This window comes from Lepisma saccharinum, chromosome 26 (genome assembly GCF_977018435.1).
Source record: "Lepisma saccharinum chromosome 26, izLepSacc3.1, whole genome shotgun sequence".
In the NCBI taxonomy this organism is placed as follows: Eukaryota; Metazoa; Arthropoda; class Insecta; order Zygentoma; family Lepismatidae; genus Lepisma; species Lepisma saccharinum.
This window is the reverse complement of record NC_139254.1, coordinates 20984454-21007778: the sequence shown is the minus strand read 5'-3', so window position 1 is coordinate 21007778 and position 23325 is coordinate 20984454. Positions and strand designations below refer to the sequence as shown.

The window sequence follows — 23325 nt, the reverse complement described above, 5'->3', positions numbered from 1 at the left end:
TGTGCGTAAATGTAGGGCAACTGGGAGGAAAGTGAACAATGGTTGGTATCTTGCTGTGATCTTTCCGTTTAAAAGAACATTCCTTCGTCACGCTCTCCTCCCAAGATGCTTTGTTTGTTCCTTCCTTCTTTTTTTTTCCTCTCCATATGGAATTCCTCAGGAACTATTTAAATCCTGCAGCGAAACTCATTTCTGGACCTGGACAGGTTGTGACTAAATGCACGGTCATGAAATTAGGCGGCTGGCAGAAGTTGGTGCTGTTGCCACGTCGGAGCACAACCCCGTGTGTTCTGAGGTTTAAGATAATTAAGGATCTGTTGTAGAGTTGCTCTTTGTAATCCATGTGATACAAACTGACATTATTTGCTCGAAAGGTTAGGGATACACAAACGTGCTTCTGAGAGAGGTCGGTCTGACGCCCGAACTAGGCAACGCAGCCCACACAGTACGCGGGAACCAGCGACTTTGGTCTCGCTCTCGCTTTGCTATTCGCATATGTGGCAACAGCGCAATTCTGCCCAGCCGCCTGTTTTCATGGCCATGCTTTTAATTTCTTCGATTTCGCTGGCTGTAAATCGTACCCATCGTGGTGATGTATGACTGAAACTATTTACAAAAAAATGTAATCAAGGGATCCTGGTTTGCATTCCGGGCGGAGGTTGTGCAAATATAACTTTATTAAACTCTAGATCAAGTCAAGATTCCCATTTGAGACTAAAGTGAACGCAAAACAAACTTCGTCAAACTTTGATGCTTACCCCTCTATACAACTTGGAATTATCCGTGCTACCAAAATATTGAATTGTTGTTGTAAGTCCACTTTATGCACAGAAAGGCTAATCGGGACTGGACCTACAGTTTAAAGTGGGGTTCGAACAACTATGAGCTTCCACCAGGTATCGAACCCTGGACCCCTTGATTACAAGGCGACGACGACCAAAATATTAACAGTGTTTTACATGCAATAATATTATTCTTCTCTCTTTAGTCTCATTCTCTCTACCTGTCATTCCCCTTCTCCTCTCTCTCTTTTTCTGTCTCTCTCAATCTCTTCTCTGTCTCCTTCTATCGTTCTCCATTCTTTAGCTATTCAAGGCAGAAATCTTCCAGTGTTGCCGTAACCTGGGGATAAAATTTCCTTTTGCAAGGGGAAAAAGTTCCATATTCCTCTAATTTTCCCCTTCATCTAAAGAAATCTTACAATAATAATACAAATAAGTAGTGGTAGTAATAATAGTAGTAACAGCATTTTTGCAGGTCCATGTTCGTATATTTAAAAAAATGTTTTTAAAAAATACAGCCAAACAAAACTAAAGCTCCTTCACTTTCAGAAATTGCCACGCAGGTTGTTCCATTTTAAATAAGGGGTGCTAGTATCTTTTCGGGTGCTAATGATTGATTAAATCAGTTATAGAGAATGAGAGAAATGCTTTCTCTGTCTCTCACGATGTTTCGGACTTCTAATCCAGTGAAAGCTATTAAGACATTTGTAACGGGTAATTCTCGCATTAGAGTTGGTCCATCTAGTCCTTTCTTCCATGTCCAAAAACAGTTGTAGGTATTCATAAAATGTTCATACCGTTAAAAGTTTTAAATGAAGACAGGAAGTTCTTGCACTTTGACAGTTGTTGTGTTCTGTTCAAGGACAGATGTTTGTTGCAATCACATAATGACTGGAAAGAGATCTGTCGCTTTGCCAATTGTCGCCGGAAAAACTCTGTTCTACAGCAAATACAATCTTGTAGTTGTCCTTAGCTCTCGCAGTAAATGGACTTGTATCAGCGAGTGCATCGCCAGACAAAGAAAAGGAAAGTGAAGCAGTTAACGAGGATGTCCAGTTGCGAGGGAAAGCAGAAGTAGAATCAAGGCATGCTTGATTGTTCTTCATAACAAGGCAGATTGTCACTGCTACATTTACCAGCCTACTGCCTGCATGCTTCAGAACAAGTGTAGGTCAATTGTGATAAAGATGACGCACTCAGGCAGGGGCGACAAACCAGGGTTTCCACGAAACCTTATTTCTGATTCTGGATTTGTCTAGACTAGAATTAATTGAAGTTATTCCTCCATATCACTATGAACGGTCTCCCCGATGGTGTAGTGGTACCGTGGTCGCGTTGTAATATAGTGGTCTCGGGTTCAATACCCAGGGAGACACATAGTTGTTCGGATTCAACTTAAAACTGTAGGTCCAGTTCCTATTAGCCTATCTGTGCATAAAATGGACTTTAAACAAAAAAATCATAACCTAATGAATACATGTACCATATATTGCAAAATCATGTAGCTAGAGATTACTGTTATTTTGATATCATTATCCCATACAGCACCAATCTCCCAGGGATATCCATTAGATATCCACAATGTCCAGATCAGATCCATGAATATTTTGGATGTCCATTAGATATCCATTTCTGATATCCAGAACTGGATATCTGAAACTCGACCAATTCTTGATATCTAATACACAGTCTAAAAGTGTGTAGAACTGGCTGTCAGAAACATTGTCCAATTCCGAATATCCAATACGTAGCCAAATCTCTTCCAAAACTGGATATCCAAAACACATCCAATTCTGGATATCCAAATCATATCCCGATCTTGTCCAAAACGGGATATCCTAAACACATCCTATTCTGGATATCCAAAACATATCTAGATCCTGTTCAAAACAGGATATCCAAAACGCATCCAATTCTGGATATCTAATACATGTCTAGAACTGATCCAGAACTTGTTATCCAATAATGAACATAAATAGGATGTGTTTCGAATATTAGAAAATGGTCATAGTATTCTCATACTTTATCTTGGAAGTGATCCGGAAATGTCCAAAACATATCCATTTCTGGATATCATGTATGCGGACAAATGGATATCCAAGGGACGTCCAATGGATGTATATTGGATATCCAGAACTTCCGACCCAAATATCCAAGGGATATCCAATGGATGTCTCTTGGACATTTGTGTGCTGTGTGGGCTGCAGTCGCTAGATGGCACTGGCAAAATGTATAAAAGAAACTAAAGTTTTCGTAACACAAATAATGGTATATTTGATTACAAATATAGTGAAAAATTGTGTTAAATTTTGTGCCTACTCCACGTAAAGCTTCCAAGTCATCTTTTTTTGTCTAGTAGGCTCAGCAATTCTAGCTACTACATAGCATATCCGTTGGACAGACAGTGGTTTTCAAATTACTCAACAAGTATGTTGTTTTGACAGCTGTCAGAAATAAAGCCTAGACTTTGTAAGTTTAACTTTCTAAATATGTACATAAATACGGAGCAAAGTGTGTAATAATACGTACCAAAAATGTAAAATTGCTGAAGTAATGCAACTTCCAAAAAGCTGTTGCAAACTCCCATTCACATCCTGTTTATTTTTGTACAGCAAATTGCAAATACCAAGCACTAAATGAACACGATTAAGTAGGGATTAAAATATTTTATATTTAACAAATATGCTCAATATTTTTAACAACGAAATGCCTTTGTACTGCTCACTTTTATAAACATCAAAAGAGGGAAGTTTGACACAGCTTTTTTGACAAAGTGGTTGACTAGCTATTTGTGGTTTGTAATAGACTGCACAAGGTATTAATTTAAATTTTGTTTTATAATTTTCAATATCTATCCAAAGGGGAAAAAATGTTTTTGTCTATCGTATATTGGCATTTTTCTTCAAGTGCAATTTGGCGACTAGGTTTTCAGATTGGCGACTAATATTTCAACTTTGGCAAATCATTTCGAACAGTGGAATGCAAACTGAGATAATTTGATTCCTATTATCTTTGTAAGCTATTGTACGTACATGGTGTGATCAATTTAAGGAAAGGAAAGTAGTAATAAATATGGTTACTCATTGTTGATAGCCGAAAGGCGATTGGTGAGCGGAAATGTTATTAAACCTTATGTGCGCATAAAAACAGGGCTGCCAGCTTTTGAAAAACATTGGGTTGGGCTCAAATACTTGAGTTACAACTTCAAAATAATCTCATAAATCCTCCCCTCCATGTATCATGATATTCATAGGCGTAACTTGACGGGGGCAAAGGGGCACCCCCCCCAAAAGTTTTCAGGTGTATTATAATTTATGAATTCTTTTATAGAAGTTAATGGTACATTTGGTAAACCTCCTGGGAACCGAGGAGAAAAGTAATGAGTAGTTTTTATGATTTTACAAATGTAACAGTTAGCTATTTTTATTGAATAGAAATATTTTCGATTCTGCCCGCCCCCGCAATTTAAGCCCCAAGTTCGACTCTCGCCCTCACCCCCCAAAAAAAAGTTAAACCCCAAGTTTGACTCTGCCCCCCCCCCCAAAGGTCCCAAGTTACGGCCATGATGATATTAATTAATACCAGCAATGCATCCTTACATATCAAAACCTATTATTTACTAATTTCAATAACCAAATATGCAGTGTAACTATAACAAATATATAATGATAACAAAACGACAAATTATTGGATGGGTTCAGACCCCATTGGCCCCATATACGTTGGCACCCCTGTTCACAAACATGTAACTCATTGCTGTTAGATAAGATATTTATTATTGTTATTATTTTGCAGGTGGATGCGGAAAATCTCCACCGATTTCTGACGCCTCCGGAGTGGCAGAGCTATTTCGGAAACTCAGGGAAAGGTAAGCAAGTTTTTGAAATTTCTACAGGGTGGTTCAGTGCAATAGAACCAGGGTGGATAAGAATCGTAATTTTATTAAAGTTATCATTTTCGGTGATTTTTTAAAATTTAAATGTTTTCTTTTATTTAAATCGATTTTTTATATTTGCAAAAAATACTGTATGTTTTTTGGCATCGTACATGCGTATGGCTATATCTTTTTTTATATATATATAGAAAGGCTTTTTCTGGTAAACTACCGTGTAAATATTTGAATAGTTTAATAAAAGTAAATTTTTTAAAAAATGTATGGACCTACTGTGAAAATGTTTTTGTGTTAATGAAACTTTAATAATTTCAGTAACTTTTCTTCCACTTTTGATAATGCTTTTCATGCATTTAACCTATGCCACCATACTCATTTCCCACATTTGTTAGGATACACCACAACGTTCTTTATTATTCTATGAAATCAATTCATCTCATGTCTAGAACCTTAAATGTTGTGTGTAAAATGTCACATACGTAAGGGCCTGCTTTAGAAGAAAGCATTTTCCTTAGCATTTTAAATCAATATTTATGCCATGACCAAAAAGCTACCGTGTAAAGTAAGAAATGTTATGGAATTTCAGATGCCATGGCATATTTCATGACATTTCTCAAGGATAGGATCGGTCCGAATCATTTTTCGAAGCGTAACCAATCAGAGGCGAACTCTAGGTCACGAGTGCAGTTATAATGGCGGCCGCGTGAGATGTAAACAATGTATCACTTCACACTTTTAAACGACGATAACTATTCAACCGAGAGGAATATCGCTTCGTATTAAATGGTTTTAGGTAGAGAAGAATGGCGCTGATTGAATCCATACTTTACAACGTTTACTGTACACGCATGGAAGAATATTTTAGCTTTTCAATTGTAAACACCGTGCGCACAGCATTGACGGTGTAACTCGACGTGCCTTTCGTGCTGTATGTATTGTACATTGTAATTGAAACAGCTAACTGAAATGTTGCATAAAATGCTTTCGTGTAAAGAACTATCTGTTATAAGATTTTTGGAAACATTTACGTAGCATTTATGCTAGCAAAAATGTTAAAGGAAATGCTTCCGGCTTAACGCTGGAATGTTCCCTTTAATATTCCAAAATCAACTTGGAATAACTTCATTCAGGTGAATCTTCGTGTAGTTTCCTTTCGCTGTTCTCTAGATATTCCCAATAGTAAGTCTATTAAAATACTGATACTACGTATCTAGACAACAGTATGTATGACCATTCTTCCTCCTTTTCCAGTGCCATTGTTCGACGTGGTGAGGCTTCCCCATCGAACCAGGAGGAAACGGTCAGCGTCGGGCGAGCATCTCCGTCTGCAGGCGCTGGGGGAGGATTTCGACTTCACCCTGTGGCCGACGCCAGGGCTGCTCGACGAAAACTTCGTCATGCTCAACCGGAACGAGAGCGGGACGGACATCCTGCCGGAAGATCTCTCCGAGGAGCAACACTGCTTCTACCAGGGGCTGGTGCGCCACAGGAGCCAAGACACCAACAGAAGTCAAGAAGACCCGGTGGCGGTAGGGCTCTGCGGGGGAATGGTGAGTGGAACTTGATTCCCTTCTGGCTCTGTATACTCTTATCACCCAAAACTGTAATCAGTATTCCCCAGAACCCCTTGCGTGGGCCGCATTGTAGGTAATGCTTACAAATAGAATATACAGGGTGATTCAGAATTCCTATTACACACTTCTAGGGGTTGTAGAGGGGACCTAGTAGATCAAGTTTTGATAAGGAACCCATTACTGGTTCATGATGGGTTAAAACAAGGAGATACAGTATCTCCATTGACCTTTAATTTTGCCTTAGAATATGATGTTAGGAAGGTAAAAGAAACTAACGAAGGACTAAAATTAAATGGTGTGACTCAACTGTTAGCATACGCAGATGATGTAGACTTATTAGGGGATGATAATTAAGAATAATGCTAAAATATTTATCAAAACTGCTAAAGAGATAGGTTTGGAAGTTAACAAAGAGAAAACTAAATATGCTTACAGGCCGAAACCAAGTGTTAGGTAATAATCAAAATCTGATTATTGATAACAACTCGTTTGAACCAGTTTCCAAATTCAAATACTTAGGAGTAATATTAACAAATGAAAATTATATTAAAGAGGAAATAAAAAGTAGGCTTAATTCAGGAAACGCATGTTACTTCTCTCTTCATAAACTTTTGTCTTCTCGTTTAATATCTATGAAACTAAAATTTAAAATATACAAAACAGTAATTTTGCCTGTAATATTATATGGGTGTGAAACTTGGTCCCTTACATTGAAAGAGGAACATAAATTGAGAGTATTTGAAAATAAGATCCTTAGTAAAATATTTGGACCTAAAAGGGATGAGGAGACAGGTGAGTGGAGAAGGTTACATAATTTAGAACTACATAATTTGTATAATTAAATGAAGAAGACTTAGGTGGGCAGGCCATGTGGCACGAATGGGAGAGGAAAGAGGAGTTTTCAGGGTTCTTCTTGGGAAACCTGATGGTAAGAGACCTGTAGGAAGGCCAAGACGAAGATGGAGGGACAACGTTGAGATGGACCTAAAGGAAATCGATAGGGATGGAAAAGAGTATATAGATCTTGCTCAAGATAGGGACAGATGGAAGGCCTCTGTTGCTGCAGCCATGAACCTTCGAGTTTAAGAGGGCTAGAGAGTTAGTTAGTTAGTAGTTATAAGGAACCCATTTCCGGAAACGTACCGTTTTGGTAATACACAGATGACAAGATCACATAATTTCACACCTCCATCATCATCTAATCGAGCAAATATGGTATGTGATGGAGTGACACGATGTAGAAAACGCTCTGCATACAGACGTTGTGCAGCTACCATTACGTCCAGCTTCGCCGTAAATTAACATGTCGGTGTTCTCGGCAAACGTGTATTCAACCATACTGTACTGTCTTCCGCAACGGCTGAATAGCAACTGACGTGAAGGTCGAAGCACATCGGATTGTAAACAGAGGATGTTGGAAGCAGCACACATGACATCAGGTGACTGAAGACGTCGCCCTCCGTCATGTGGGTTGCCTACCGTGAACCGGGAGATGTGAAATTATGTGATCTTGTGATCTGTGTAGTACCAAAACGGCACGTTCCCGGACATTGGTTCCTTATTAAAACTTGATCTACTAAGTCCCGTCTACAACCCCTAGAAGTGTGTAATAGAAATTCTGAGTCACCCTGTATCAAACCCCCAGTTTCGCTTTCGGCGTCCCAGTGAGCCATAACCCTCAAGATAAACTGCAGACTTCTAGCCGGAAATTCCGTGCTTCGGTTTCGCATTTTCCCCTGTAGTAAACGCCATTTGATTTCAATAGAAGCAGACGACAGAAGTTCTGTTGCCGGATTTTTCCGTGTTTCCCCCGCGTCACAGTGCGCGAGGTCCTTGAAGTGCCCGTGGCGCCGCCCTCGAGGGTGCCAAACCGGAGCGCCCTCTTTGAGGCTGTGTCCGAAAGGTAGAAAGAACAGACTTGAAGTATAGTTTTGACGGAAGGGACATCACTTAGTGCCAGGGTGCGAAATCACTGCAGATTGGTGGGGGGAAGGAGCAGACAGAGAGAAAGACACACATACACACTATATATATATACTGGGTGAGTCTGTTAAAAGAGGCCCCGTTGAAAATGTGCTCCTTGCATGTAGGCAACCATGGTACATCGAAGAGAAGAGTGCGGTAGAGATCATTTCAGGATATCGGCGCCAAGCAGTTTCGACACATGACATGAGGGGGATTGAGAAGAAAGTGTCCAGTAGTGACCTTGAGGCAGGCAGCGTGCAGATCAGTTGAGTGTAGTTGAGCAGCGAGGAAAGTTGTGAGTGTGGTTCGGTGGGTCAGCATGGTGTTAACGACACGCCTCGGTTCTTGGAAACAGTGTGCAGATTTGTTTACGACGGAGTTCGCGGTGAATGGAGTTCCAGCGAAGGCCCCAACGAAATCAGTACTGCAAAAACTGATTGCAAAATGGCGGGAAACCGGATCCGTGCTGAATAGGCCAAAAGTGCGTCCAAAAACTGCCTGCACTGAGGCAAAGGTGGGCGACGCAGCGCAGCTAATTATACGCAGTCCACGAAAATCATTTCGACGTTTGACACAACAGTTGCAGGTGTCCCAGTCAACCGCTATGCGGATCCTGAAGCAGGACTTGAGCTTGCACGCATTCAAAGTTACCGTGATGCATGAGGTGTGGGATGTTGACAAGGCATCTTGAGTGCAGTTTTGTGAGTGGTTTCTGCCCAATATTGCTCCAGAGGTGCTGCAGGATCGTTACTTGTTCATTTCCGATGAAGCATGGTTCCATCTGTCAGGCTACATAAACTCCCAGAACACGCGACACTGGTCAGGTGACAATCCACACGTGTTCACTGCACGCCCAGAAACTCTGTGTCTGGTGTGCCGTGTCGTCACGCCGCATCTTCCCCGTGTTCTTCCATGAGACTGTGAAAACGGATCGTTACATCAGTAACATATTCAACGTGTTTGTTGAACAACTGACTGAGGATGAGCGAAGGGACGCTTACTTGCAGCAGGATGGAGCCACGGCGCATACAGCATGTACAACGATCACGCGCATTGAGTCAGTGTTCCCGCCTTATTGCGTCATGAGCCGTGGCACGAACCAACCTTGGCCACCTAGTTCTCCAGATTTATCACCCTGTGATTTCTTCTTGTCGGGAGCTCTAAAGGGACAGGTGTATAGCAACAACCCTCACAACACTCGAAGAACTCCAGAACAACATTATCACAGCTATCCAGGCCATCCCGCAGGATGTCCTCGCCCGTGCTTTTTAGAACATGTGGCATCATCTGCACACGTGCCTCAAGGTCAACGGAGGACATTTCCAGCACCTCCTCTAGGTAGGTTGTTGTCACAATGTACTGTATTTACAAAAGAGATGTTTCATTAATTTACGTTTATGTCAAGTTGTCTAACCCGCTTGGCACCGATATCCTGGACTGTTCTCTACCCCGCTCTTCTCTTCGGTGTACCAGGGTTGCCTACATGCAAGGAGCACATTTTCTACGGGGCCTCTTTTAACAGACTCACCCAGTATATATACATACGTATATATAATGTCATTAAATATGTGTCAATTATTAAATAATCAAATTATATTATAAAATATACAATATATTGAGTATATCGACTGTCTTTCATTGAAAATGTAATTGCAAATTGTCTATTTTCTGTGTTCTGGGGATTGCTGGATTCAGTGTCCTTATGAGTCTGTTTGTTGTCCGTTCTTTTTGTATGTTATCGATATTATTCTAGTCAAGTATATTCGAATCCCAAACTAAATTTTTATGATCGTTGTTAAAACAAAAACTCTAACCCCCCGGAAGAGTTTGGTTGGGGGGAAATTGCAGGACAAGATCGTTGGTGGGGGGAATCCCCCCCCCCCCCGCCCCGGGGATTTCGCACCCTGCTTTGTGCAATTCGAAAGCTACAAGTACGTACGCGAGCAATCGAGACCACACCTCGGAGCACGGATCGTTCCATTTGTTTGAAATCACGGAGGTAGAAAGCCAGCAAGTTGTTGGTTGAAGTTCTTCTAATGTGTGGAAAAGTAAGTGTAAGAACATTTTAAAATACTATGTGACTTGTATGGTGAAGAACAAGTGTTTTAAACGCGGGGGAAACAACGAGTGCTCAGTTTTATCTACTGATCGTATTTGGCGCTGCAGTCGAAGTGCAATTCGAAAGACTTTCACTTCCAGTCCACGACTTCAAGTACGGTCTTGCACCTTTCGGACACTGCCTGAGTAGCGCAAGAACCTTATTTCTTATTACATAAGCTTTTAGAACAGTTGGATTTGTGTAGACAAGAATTAACTGAAGTTACTGCTGCATGGCATAAGTATATTGAAAATTCATTTAACGCATACCTACAACAAAGGTTTACTTTCAATGCAACACTTATGATATTTAAAAAGTAAGTCTATTATTTTTTGTCACTAAAACCGCAAATATTCATATAACATGACCATGCTTTTATTGGAGGAAGGTGGAAAGTAGTGTAGGAAGTAGTGGGGTGGTAGGGTAGGGCGGAAACTAGCGGGAGCGCCGAAAATCCACCTCGCCCGGGTAATAAATTTTATCTTGAACCGTCCTGTATATCCCGTGCGTAATCCTACAGGCCGAAATTTAACGTATTCAAATGTTAATCAGCGTGACTAGATGCCCATAAATTGGACTTTCGTCAAAAATTTCAGAGGTGTGTGTAGATAAATGTCTAAAAATATGTGTATATATATATACAGGGTGATCCATTTCGGTATGGATAAAATAAATCATTAATAGAAACGTAAATCTGATAGTAGGAAAATTTTCGTGTTGGTGTTTTCGTGCGTGAAACATGGGAGTTTTGCTGTAGTGTGTTGGCAACAATGAACTTTGAACTGATTCGTTATTGTTAAAATGTTGTTTACGAACCAGCTACGGGCTAAATGTGTCCTTTGGTATGCTAAGTGTGAGAGTGTTACACAAGTCCAACGTGAATTTCTGGGGTTTCGTTTGGTTTGAGTTGCTGTTTTAAGTCCACTTTATGCACAGTAAGGCTAATTGGGACTGGACCTACAGTTTAAAGTGGGATCCGAACCACTTGTGCCTCCACCGGGTATCGAACCCGGGACCCCTTGATTACAAGGCAATGACGCTACCACTGCGCCATGGGGGAGGCCCTCTGGGGTTTCGTTAAAGACACTGTCTATTCACATAAACCCACAGACATTGATGATTTGAAACTCAAAATCACACAGGCTTTCGACATAATCACCCAGAGATGTTACACCAGGCGTGGAATGAATTGAATCACCGTTATGAGTTGTGCAGAGTTCGCAATGAAGGCCATGTAGGAAACTGAAACTGTATCAAACTGTTAGTAGTGTATAAAAATAGAAACTCCCACCTTTCAGTCTTTTGTATACAATATTTCAGGTAATTACATTTGACCAAAAAAAATCACATCCATATTATTTTATCCATATCCAAACGGATCACCCTGTATATCTTCCTCTTTCTATTTTACGTTGCTTTTCTACCTCTTGGGCAAGTTGCCACGATGAAGATGAATAATGGGATGAATTGAGACAAGCACAAGCATTAACCAGGGTTCGAACTTGGGACCTCTGTTTCCGTAACACGTTACGACTCCTTCCCAGAGGCCGGCGATGTAAATTTCTAATAGATTATTTTATCATGTAACTTACTTCATGGGATGAATTATTTTACATGAGAATAGACAAAGGGTAAAGATATGAATAGAAAGTATGAAATCTGGATTCCAAATATAAATGAATATCATATGCTCGGATGTTAGCGTGACAGCAGTTTTCTAATCTTCTGAGCTGGGAACATACACTTCTAGGAAATTCAACTACTCGAGTGGGCGCATAAGGGGTAGGGTGACCATACGCCCTGTTTTGACCGAGAGATTCCCGTTTGAAAGTCGTGTCCCGGTTGTCCCGTCGACATAATTGACCCGTTTTATAAAAGTCTAGGAGTTAGCTTGAAAACCAAGTCTAAATTTGAGACATTTCATGGTAAAGAAAAGAAAGTTAAATTGTTTTGTGTGTCTGGGGGTTTATTTTTCGGGGAGTTTGTATTTATTTATTTATTTATTCAAACACAACAGGCGAATGCCCAAATATAGTGTTCCATTTTTCTGATAAACATGAACTATGTCAACGCTAAAGTACATTGTAAATGTACACAAAAGAAAGTATAGTTACTATAAACAAAAACATTCGAATAATAGTGCAAGTATGATTGAAAGAGTAACATAAAATGTCAGACTTAACTATCCAACACAAGAATTGCCTACATGAACACAAAATTTTTAATATTACAATGTACAAATAATATATTTACACTCAATGTTTCAGATCTAAACCACCACGGACAAAACAAAATATAAAGAGATACTTAAATAATGCATTATAATTTAAATGAAATATGAAATTGATATAAACACAGTAAAATTCAAGGATGGAAGATATAACCTGTCTTTATTACATTATGAACTATAGTGAATTAAAATAAAATTTCATTTTGGAACTGAGGTCCTAATTCGTTCTGAGTATTTGAATGAGTTGATATTTAAAACAAAATATTCGGTAAATTATTAAATAATATTAGCATAATTTTACAGTTCCTTTATATAAATTTATAAATCTAACAGCAACAATTTACAGTAATATTTATTTCTTTTATTTATATAACGCTGCTCTCATTCACTGCTCCACAAATAATCAAATCACAAATACTTCTGACATTTCTCAACTTCAAAATAGCGAAAACCTCAAAGGCTGTTCAAAAGGGACCAGTTACACCGTGATTATAATTAATTAATATTTTTTTGACAACGGGAAGTTGTAACGACCGCCATGTTAGGCAGCTTTCAGTCGTATATTGGCATTTATCTTATTCGTATACTTTCAAGTTAAGAACTTGGATTAAATTATTTATACTTAATTGTTTTTATAATTCATGCATACCTATATTTACGTTTTATTTTATGTTATAATATTATTCGCGTATTTTTGCAACATTTATTCAGAATTTATAGGCTAATAATTATCCCAAATAATATATGCAACGTTTTCATTGTTTTTCAAATCCAAAATGCCTAGGATTTATTACTATCTTTCACGCAAATGTTGTTGTTTAAGCACAAGTTAAATACATTTCTTCTTAATATCGATTTTTTGTGCAACAATTTACAAGATTGAAGTAATTTGTCTTCGTTATAAACTAAATCTTTATTTAATCATTTTATGTGCAAGGGCAAATATGAATTATTTGATAAAATCAGTTTAGCTATTTCTATATAGTTTAATATTGTAATATTATAGCAAGTATTTCTCCCTCGTTTTCAATAAAATATCGTTTTCCTATTGGCTGTTTATGTTAGGAGTGGGGGAACCACGGTACGTGTTGGCGATGTAAAAACTTCCACGTTGGCATTTTTAATTGTTGCCAACCTGAACTTTAGCTTACTATCGCTAATTAACATTGATCTGTTATATAAATTATCAGTTTTCTTGTGTTATTTTATGTTATGAGTTTGTATTATTGTAAGATAGAACAATCTGTTATGCTGCGCCTCGCGCTTGAGGTAGGCAGTTGAGGTCTTGCTATTAACTGTGAAGGCGGTGCGCGGACTCTCGTGTTAAATAAGTTGCTTATCACTGCCTACGAGCGTGCATGACCCAACAAAATATAATTTTAACTTGTGCGAATCATTATGTACGCGCGCGATTCGTGATTAAAGATTTTGGACATTTTAATTATAAAGTATTTGGAATTTTATTTACTGTCACGTGTCGCAATTCGGTGGTTTCCTTCCTGGAGGAATGTGGATCGTCTTAATCCAGATCCCTGGGTGAGAACTGGTGCTTCCAACTGATCAGCCGGAGCAAGGAGCGGTGTGTTGCCAATTCGGATACCCTGGAGTTACGAGTGGTGGCATGTTGCAAGATAATGTTTCATTTTATTGTAGGGTATTATTTTTGAGATCCATACTTTAATGAATAACAATAATAATACATTAATGATAACAATTTTATAATCAGGCCTAACCAAATTTTCAAGAAGGGGTAAATTGACCTCCTTGGGATGCCCCGTTTTTGGGTCAAAATATTATGGTCACCCTAGCAAGCGGTGACCTGAGAAGACATCCAAAAGTCAACCTCTCTGTACACCGATTTTGCAGACTAACGAGGCTCTGGCGTCTGCACCCACGGCCAGTCTAATCCTCCGTGAGGCTTGTGTTGTGTCGTCCATATGTGATTGTGATTGTCCTTTCACCCGTTCACCTTATCATCATTCATCCTCATCTTGCGATTAATCAAAACTGCCAGAAGAACTAAGTAAAACAAATCAATCAGTCAAGAACTTGAGTGAACATGGAAGAAGGAACGTAATCAATTTTGAAAATACAGTAAAACCTCGTTACTCCGGACCCCGATAACCAGGACTTCGCTTAGTCCGGACAGGAAGCAGAATGCAAGGTTTTAAATGTGGCTAGAAGTCAACAAGAGAACTTCCCAAAGAAAAGGCAGTCAACCACTGATGGAATTCTGTTTCCCGCAAACTTTCTACTGTACTGTACAGTGTATTTAGGCCTATGCCCTTTAAATACACCATACTAAACGTGTTTTGTTGCTATAAACAGAGTTTTAATGCACTTTCTACTGTTCTTTTAGGTTATTTCAGTTAATTCGGACTTTCGTTAAACCGGTCAACTTATCCCCCCCATTAGTCCGGATTAACGAGGTTTTACTGTAGCTGTGTATACAGTTCTTTATATCTTGAAGTAAAATATGCTCGTTTTCATTCGAGACGAGACCAGTGACGGCCGATAAGGGGGGTGCAGCCCCCCAAACAAATTATATTTTGTTCCCATTAGTGCAAAAATTAAATATTTATACTTCCGCTACTTAATTTTCGCACTAATGGCAACAAAATCTAATTTGTTTGGGGGCTGCAGTCCTACACCCCCCTTATCGGCCGCCACTGGACGAGACTAGCCTTGTCTCATCTGGATACCATCAATAATAAGCATGTAAGTTCCATATGGATACCAAAGGGGACAGACAGGCGCCACGAATTCAAAGAGAAAAAAGAATCACACATCATTTCAATTTTTCCCACAAGGTCACTGTTTCAGGATGACGCCCTTGTTCAGATAAAGTTGTTTCAGATTTATTTGTCCCCCCCCCAAAAAAAAGCGATAACCACATTCAACTCTCTTCGTCCTTACGACAGGACATCCTGACCACCAGCTGCACGAAAGCCGAAACTTTCCGGAAGCCACGTTGATTCCATTTTGCTGGCAATGACCGACATTATGTTCTGATTAGATCAGGAGGGGATCCAGTGGCAAGCCGTTGTCTCACGAACAATGGTAGCTCCATTGCAGTTGTGGATCATTGAGGTATTTTGACGATCTTCACGATCTGGGATCAATGCTCTTCGTGCCTGAATTGGAAAGTGTATGTGCAGAATTAGTAGATGAAAGTGTTTTGTTTTTTAAACAACTCAATACCCTTACTAAGTTCAAGAGCAGGTAACCGAAACGATATAGTAATGATAATGATGAACAGGGAACGAATTTATACGTAAACACAGTGATGCCAAAACTGGGGTCTAAGGAGAGTGCAAGGGGAAAAAGTTGCAAAAAGTGGAGGGCTCTTGAAACTCCAAATCGCCGGCACTGATAATTAAGAATTGTTGTTGTAAACCAGGTAGAATTTTCAGGATAAGTCATTGTTTGTTTTCTTTTACAGTCTGGAAATGGATATTGTTGAAGGATTCTATTTTATGTTGCTCGAATCTTTTGCTTTGTTGGGATATTATGATGTCATCACTTTTCATAATATTTGGTCAAGGCTTTTGGGTGGACATGTGTCCCTGTGCCCCTTCTAAATCTGCCAATGGCTGGCGTTAAGGGCTTCAATTTTGCCCTCTAAAGTAATCTATACAGCTGTCTTTACAGCACAATGGCAGCTGCGGAATCCTCAACATGGTCAACGTATATCTTCATGTCAATGTTAATTTAAATCGATGTTATTTTGTATAATCTTTGCTATGGTGGTACAGTGGAATATATAAGTATTATCAAGCAAATTGTCCATCACCACGTTTACTCCCTTTGTTTTATGCAATGAGAGCTTCAAGAACTGACACAAAACACCAAATAATCTGCTTACAACCTCTGAACCAGTATACGTAAAAAGAAGTCCTTAAAAATAAGTAGGATGAAGATAAAAACCAACTGAAATAGTAGTGGACAATTTGCCGAGCAATACTTATGGATCCCACTGTACGTAAGCTCTAAAATGCTATAATTTCCATACGTTCACGTGTGTTGGCTTCTAGCACATGTTTTACATACTTTAGTTATTCTCTACGTATAATGTCCAAGTTTTCTGACATTTTCAGGCACATATTCCATATGCTTGTGTTAAATACCGAAGGTTTTTCCATTCGCCTGTATTCTGTTCGATTAACAATAGACAATGCTTCTGTCATTCTAACATTCTTGTCCACGATAGAGCGCTCAAGATCTCGCGGTGAAATTCATTGCACGTTTTAAATATACTTCCATTACTTCATGCGATATTGAAATCAATTTCAGTCAATACGAATCTATATTTTGGGGCAACAGGACATTCACGTATGCCATTGTAATATTTCGGACAGTTGGTCATTGAATTATTCAATTAATGCACACAGAAAATTTTACAAATAGGAGTTTAAAAGCCAGGCAGAGAGAACGGGGGTAGAGAATTTAGGAAAACGAGAGAGGAGGAGAGAAATAAAGAGAGGAAGAAGATAAATAAACCAAACGAAATAAAAGAAGTGACACAACACATATACATACAGAGAGAGAGAAGGGAGGGAGCGAAAGAAAAAAGAAAGAGCAAAGACGAAAATGGGAGAAACAGCTGAAAACTTGTGGAAAACTAAAAAGTAGGGAGCAAAAACCAATAAAAAGGTATACTGGAGTAAGAGAAGATGAAAAAATAGACAAGAAAGTTACCAGAAATACAAAAAAGGAGAAAGGAAGAATAAATAGGCAGTTTTTTCCTTATTCCAGTGGGAGAGGTTCAATGATAATCTCTTAACCTCTCTGTAGTCGCTATTACTTTACCAAAGTCATGGATTCCTGTAAGATGATGATATGCCTCCATGTCCTCCAGTACTTTATTTTCCACCTTCCCCCTTATCCAACTTTTTAAAAGGACATCTGAGTTGATGGGGGCCAGGAATCCAACATCCATCATTAGCCTCTGGGGACGCCATGAAAATCTTGCACACAAAGTGAAAGCGATGTACAAAATTATGGTTCTTCCATTATACCAGGGAGGGGGCGTGTATGATTGCACCATTTACCTTCCCAAACTCAATGATTCGCATTTTACAATACGGGTCAAAAAAAGGTTTGTCTTGTAGTGGCATCACAGACATTTCTGATCACAAACACCGCGCTGAGTTCATGCTGTTGACCCATTTTTAACTTTTTTTTAACACGAGAAATAGTACCTGTAGGTAGCGCTCGCGTGTTATCTTCGCAAGGAATAATAGTGTTCAGAACGCAAGACAAATCGGCCATGCAATTGCGCTGATAGAAGTAGGAAAAGAATGAAGAAAGAAGCTTATTGCACTCAACCAGTCGATTTCTTGCCGAGCTTGAGACAATGGCCAGCTCATAAATAAAACATTCTGTGGCAAGAAACCGTGAAATATCCGTTAACTGAATAGTCTGTGGGTAGGGATTTCCACCCACGCAAGAATCAGGGCGAGGTAAGCACGAGGAATTATAATACTTGTAAAGGGGAAGGGAATGGTTAGTGAAATGAAATTAGACCTGTCATGCCATGGACATGAGAAAGTGCAGACACCGTACGAGACAATTGAAGGAACAAACGTCCTTCCTACCCAAATAGTTCACATGATAAATTTTCAAACAAGGCAAGTAAACACTATAGATATGTTTCACCTACGTCACAAACAGTTGCATTTTGACTTCGAGCAGCCATGATTGAGGTCAGTTCTTGTAAGCAAACGGAATTCAAGCGGACGGGTGGGAGGTACTAACACAGGGATTCGTGATTTAAGACATACTTGCAGTTGGTGCAGGTGTAACGAACGTTACGTGGTGGATCTTTCTTTGCAAACGATAAATAAAATTGGCCGCAAACATGGTGGCTGTGCACATCCGACTTCACATGAAACCAACTTTTTAAGAAAAAAGTCAATTATTAATTTTGTTCCTAGAATCACACGTTAGCGAGTGGGAAAGACAGAAAGAGAGAGGGAGAGAGAGTGAAAGATACGTATAATTTTTGTGTATTTCCCCATTTGCCTCATAATAAATAATTATGGTTTTCATTTGAATCACCCTCGTATTAGCCCAAACGGCTATTAGCCCTCCCCCATTTTTAAAGAACTTTTGCAATTCTAAAGTCAGATTTACACGGAGTTGGCCTTGGTGGATGGAGTGCGACCCTCCCCCGCCAATCAATAAATAACACTGGGGAACAAAAAAAAGATTTTATTTTGCGGCATAAAGTTTAATAACAGTTTCAGCACACAAAACAGCTGTTATTGCCAATTGTATGATTGGTTCAGTTGAATTGACTCCAGTTATAAAAATAAACACACCATGGAAAATATAGGAGGTAAAATTACTCTACGCTTTTCTCGGTGATATCAAAATTTGATAATGGGCTGAAATTCCCATAATAAACTTATTTATTTATTTGTAAATTGTTGCTAGGCAACTTATGAAGCATTGCTAGGCAATATATCGGACACTCAACAAACCTTAAGGAAGAATACCAAAACATAAAAATTGTTTTAGAAAAAAATTGAATATGCTGAATATAAGTGGCTCGTGTGTGTGGATTTGAAGATGGTGATTTTTTTACTAGGACAGCAAAGTGGGTACACAAAGTATCCCTGTTTCCTATGTTTGTGGGATAGTCGTGCTAGAGAAAAGCATTGGAAGATAAAAGTTTGGCCCCCAAGGGAAAATATTAGTGGGAAAAGCTAATATCATTCATGAACCGCTGATAGATAGGGACAAAATCATCCTTCCGCCACTGCATATTAAACTTGGGTTGATAGAACAGTTTGTCAAGGCCTTAGATACAAGTGGTGATTGTTTCAAATATATATGCCACACTTTTCCAGGACTAAGTATTGAAAAATTGAAGGCAGGAATCTTTGACGGACCACCACAAATTCATACACTCATAAATTATACCAATTTTACAACTTACATGTCTTACATCGAATCTGAGGCCTGACTGAGCTTTGTGTCCGTCGTCAAAAACTTTTTGGGGAATCACAGAGCAGAAAAGTTCCCCGATACAGTTGGAAATATGTTGAAAAATTTTGAGAAATTGGGAGCTAATATGAGTGTGAAGATACATTTTCTACATAGCCACATTGACAGATTCCCTGAGAACGTTGGTGATTTTAGTGAAGAACGGGGAGAAAGGTTCCATCAGGATATAAGGATAATGGAAGAAAGGTACCAGGGATGGTGGGATCGTCACGTGATGGCCGACTACTGTTGGAGCTTACAGAGGGATTGTCCTCAAAAGCAATACAGCAGGAAATCGTATAGAAAACGTTTCACATAGTTTGTTACTTCATTGTGTACATATTTTCTTAATTATTGTGCTCATAGGCCTATATAAATTTATTTTTATAATAATGATTGTAATCACAAAAAGAAATATTAAATTGTTGTTGGAAGTTCATTTACGTATATGTATGTCTTATGTTTCCGCCATTTTGGTTTAGTTGCATTTATTTCATAAATTAGAGCCAATTCAGGAAATATACTATTATATCATTATTCAGCAGCATGAAATTGCCCTAAATTAGCTCTCAAACACTGTGCCGCAATTTCACTGTTCCCCAGTGTAATCGATTAAAGTAGAATTAAAGGGAAGAGTGACAGTTTCACACCAGGTGTGCATTCAATATCCTCGTAATGAGAACTGCTACAATAACAGTATGAAATCTTGCAAGTGGAACCAGTTTTTCAAGTTTATTATTAAGCTGGACACGATTTTTGAAAAATGTGATGAATAAGTATTTTCAGAATCCCATGCATTATTTGTGGAGAAAAAACAGCAACAACTTCAACTTCCGGCTAATGAAACGGGAGTTTTCGTCTCGACAAATAAAATCTTCAATGTGTCCTCTTCCCGTTCGTGCGTTTTTCTACGCCATCGGAAGTTTGATATTTCCAAGCGAACAAATTAATACTCCTATAAGCGTAATGCTAAATTGTCTCCCCCTCCTACAAGCGTCCAACGTACAGACCTATATTTAATCTGTGCACAGACCTCTCCTCCAACTCGCAGCAGGGAATGGTCGGAGGGGGAAGGGCGGTTAGGGCCTTTCCAGAACCTCGTGCCTGGCTGGACAATGAAACTGTTCCTCGTGGCCTTAAGTGTTTATTTATGAATACTATACACTCAATATGATTTCAGATCTAATAAAAGGTACTAATTTAACATTTCAATTAGGCTAGGCTATATACAGTATTAATCATCAAACATTTTGTTATTCAATAATTATAATTGACAATTCCATACATAAAAACTCAAATAAATCTTTAACCCGCCATCGAATTGATAAATGGAAAACACAGTTCAACTGAAACAGCATTACAGACAAACTATGATAGAAACGGATTAACATTAGTTTGCTGTTTATCATTATTACTTAACTTCCACTCAAAAAGTTAATATCAGCGGAAACAGAAACATGGATCTTCTTTTCTGGTGAGATCCGGGTTAACAACAATGCCAGAACATAATTTTCCTCCCAGTCAGTCGCTGAAAATGGCAATTATGTAAAAAGCCATTTAGAAGCATTTGAGCAGTAACTGTTCAAATTATCTTAATTTTACTTTCACTTCTGGCTTTGAAGAATAAGTTGTGTTGAATGTCTTTACGAGACAATGTGGAATCTGCATTAGTGAACGTTCCAAAAACTTTTCTCAGTTTATTCGTCTTTAGGCAACCAACAAGTCTTGCTTTTTTAAACTTATTCAACACGCGTGAGTATTTTGCATCACATCTTCACAGATGATCTTGGGTTTCGAATGTTGTTAACAGAATGAAAAGAATTCCACTTGTAAGAACAACGTTGGCAGCAATCTTCTATGTTTCATAGACAATGCCAATGAATGTAGGTTAGAAGCACTTGGGACCCACCTGTATAATCCACCGTGTTTTATCTTCTTAAGGTGGGACTAGAGATATTTTATCTATGGACTAGAGTGGCACAAACCTGGCACATCAGCTCCTATTTCATTGACAAGAACATATTTAGAGGGGAAGTCCAGGGGTCCGGACCCCCCCCCCTCCCCGCCTAAAGATTACCAAGTACTAAAATTAAATAATGAAAATGTACTTGTTTAGCATTTTTTTGTGTAATCGAGAGTTATTTCCACCGAACTTATTGGAAGGTAAGGATTATATTCGGATCGTACGACTTTTATTTACAGTACCATAGATGATTTATGCACACTATCATTAACTTATAATAATATGCATAAAATATTAATCAACTTTACATTTCGCAAAAACAAGATCCAACATTCATTTTTGTTATTCAATAAATATTCAATTGTTTATCTATTTTACACTAATTTCCTTTCCAGGTCAGTTGCTTTTATACAAATTTTGGCGATCTTAACTATACGTAAGCTATAAATAGATAATGAATTCGTGCTGTTATATCAATACAGTATTCTTCTTGTACAGTAGGTTTTACCTATTCATGTAATGAAAATACAATATTAAGTAATTTGTAATTAATTTTATTACTATTTTCATTATAAGACAATTGGTTCTGACCCCTCCCCCCGAAATACAGCGTTATTAAAAAAGAATGGTACAAAAGGAAGGTTAATTTATTTTTAAGTTAAAAGAGATGCAAAAGCAATTCTGGTGGGAAAGAAGAAAGGAAGGTTGTAAATTTATAGCCTGTGGTTGTAGTTGACGTAAAATCCGCTAGAGGCGCTACTTGTTGTTGATAGCTAATAACTAGAGCCCGGAAGTTTGGCAAAATGCCTCTTTTTATCTACTGCATATATTGATAAAATTTTTCCGGATATACGTTTCTTATGTTGTTTCGAATGTTTTGGAAGCCTTTTCATTTTGCCTATTTTGCCTATTTGGGACCCCACTGCCTATTTTTAATTATAATGCCTTTTTTTTTGCCTTTTTCAATTAAATTTGACATTTTTTTAAAAAAAATGTGTATATAAATTATTTTTCTCCCAAAAAACGTTGTTGGCATTTATTTTTCTTCCTTTTATTATGTGAATAATTTTAGCCTTATTTAAGTAATATTGAACTCACGTATGTTTCAACATTGCTGAAGGAGAAAAGTGTGAGAAAAAAGTATTTCATGCTGAGTCAGGATATTGCCTTTCGGTTAACATTTCTTGTGCATGATTGACTGCTGAAGTGGACAGATTGATTTCGAACACAAAGAAAATATTTCTGAAATCTCCCTCTCGAACCCGAAAATTTCAGAAAGTTGCGATTGAGCTTAGTTTACCTCAGCAACCAATCTTGACGAGATAGGGAACCTGGATATCAGAAGCTATATTATGCTAACAACCTTCAAAAAATCAGTGAGGTGATCGATGCTCTTCCAGAAAATGAAGCGGCTTCAATTCGTGAAGTGAAAAAACTCCTGTGCTATTCAAGTTTACTTTTGCACATTATGGTGCATTGCCAGAGACAATTACAATTATAGCATCCATGAAAATCTTCGAGGAATCTATGCAGCAGATGATGGAAAGGGGTCAGCTGTTGCGGAAAAGTGCTAACGGGTAGTGAGTGCAAATGAGGACTTGAAACAATTGAAATCAATTTGTGATATTCTAAAAGGTGAAAATGCTGTTACCAAAATGAGTCCAGCTACATTAGCTTGTTATATGTACATATGCTTGTAATGATGCGATCATTACTGGATCCTTTTTATGTTATAAATTGTGTATGGCTATGTATTCCTGTACTTTTGGGTTCTTGGCCGTTGGGGAGCGGTAAGTTTCCAGTAACGGTTTAGGTCATTAGCGGGGCCTAT

At 38.5% G+C, this 23325-nt stretch overlaps 1 protein-coding gene across 2 annotated transcripts in view; it reads left to right on the top strand.

Moving 5' to 3' along the window:
• LOC145979468 (A disintegrin and metalloproteinase with thrombospondin motifs adt-1-like) overlaps positions 1 to 23325 on the top strand; it is a 183514-nt gene that overhangs the window by 80438 nt on the left and 79751 nt on the right. Inside the window, exons 2-3 of one of the 2 annotated variants that reach the window (XM_083112382.1) lie at positions 4578 to 4650; positions 5926 to 6224. In XM_083112382.1, coding sequence (XP_082968508.1) covers positions 4578 to 4650; positions 5926 to 6224 — 372 coding nt within the window. Of the gene's footprint in view, positions 1 to 4576; positions 4651 to 5925; positions 6225 to 23325 lie in introns of both variants that reach the window. The other variant, XM_083112383.1, reaches the window with a different exon arrangement.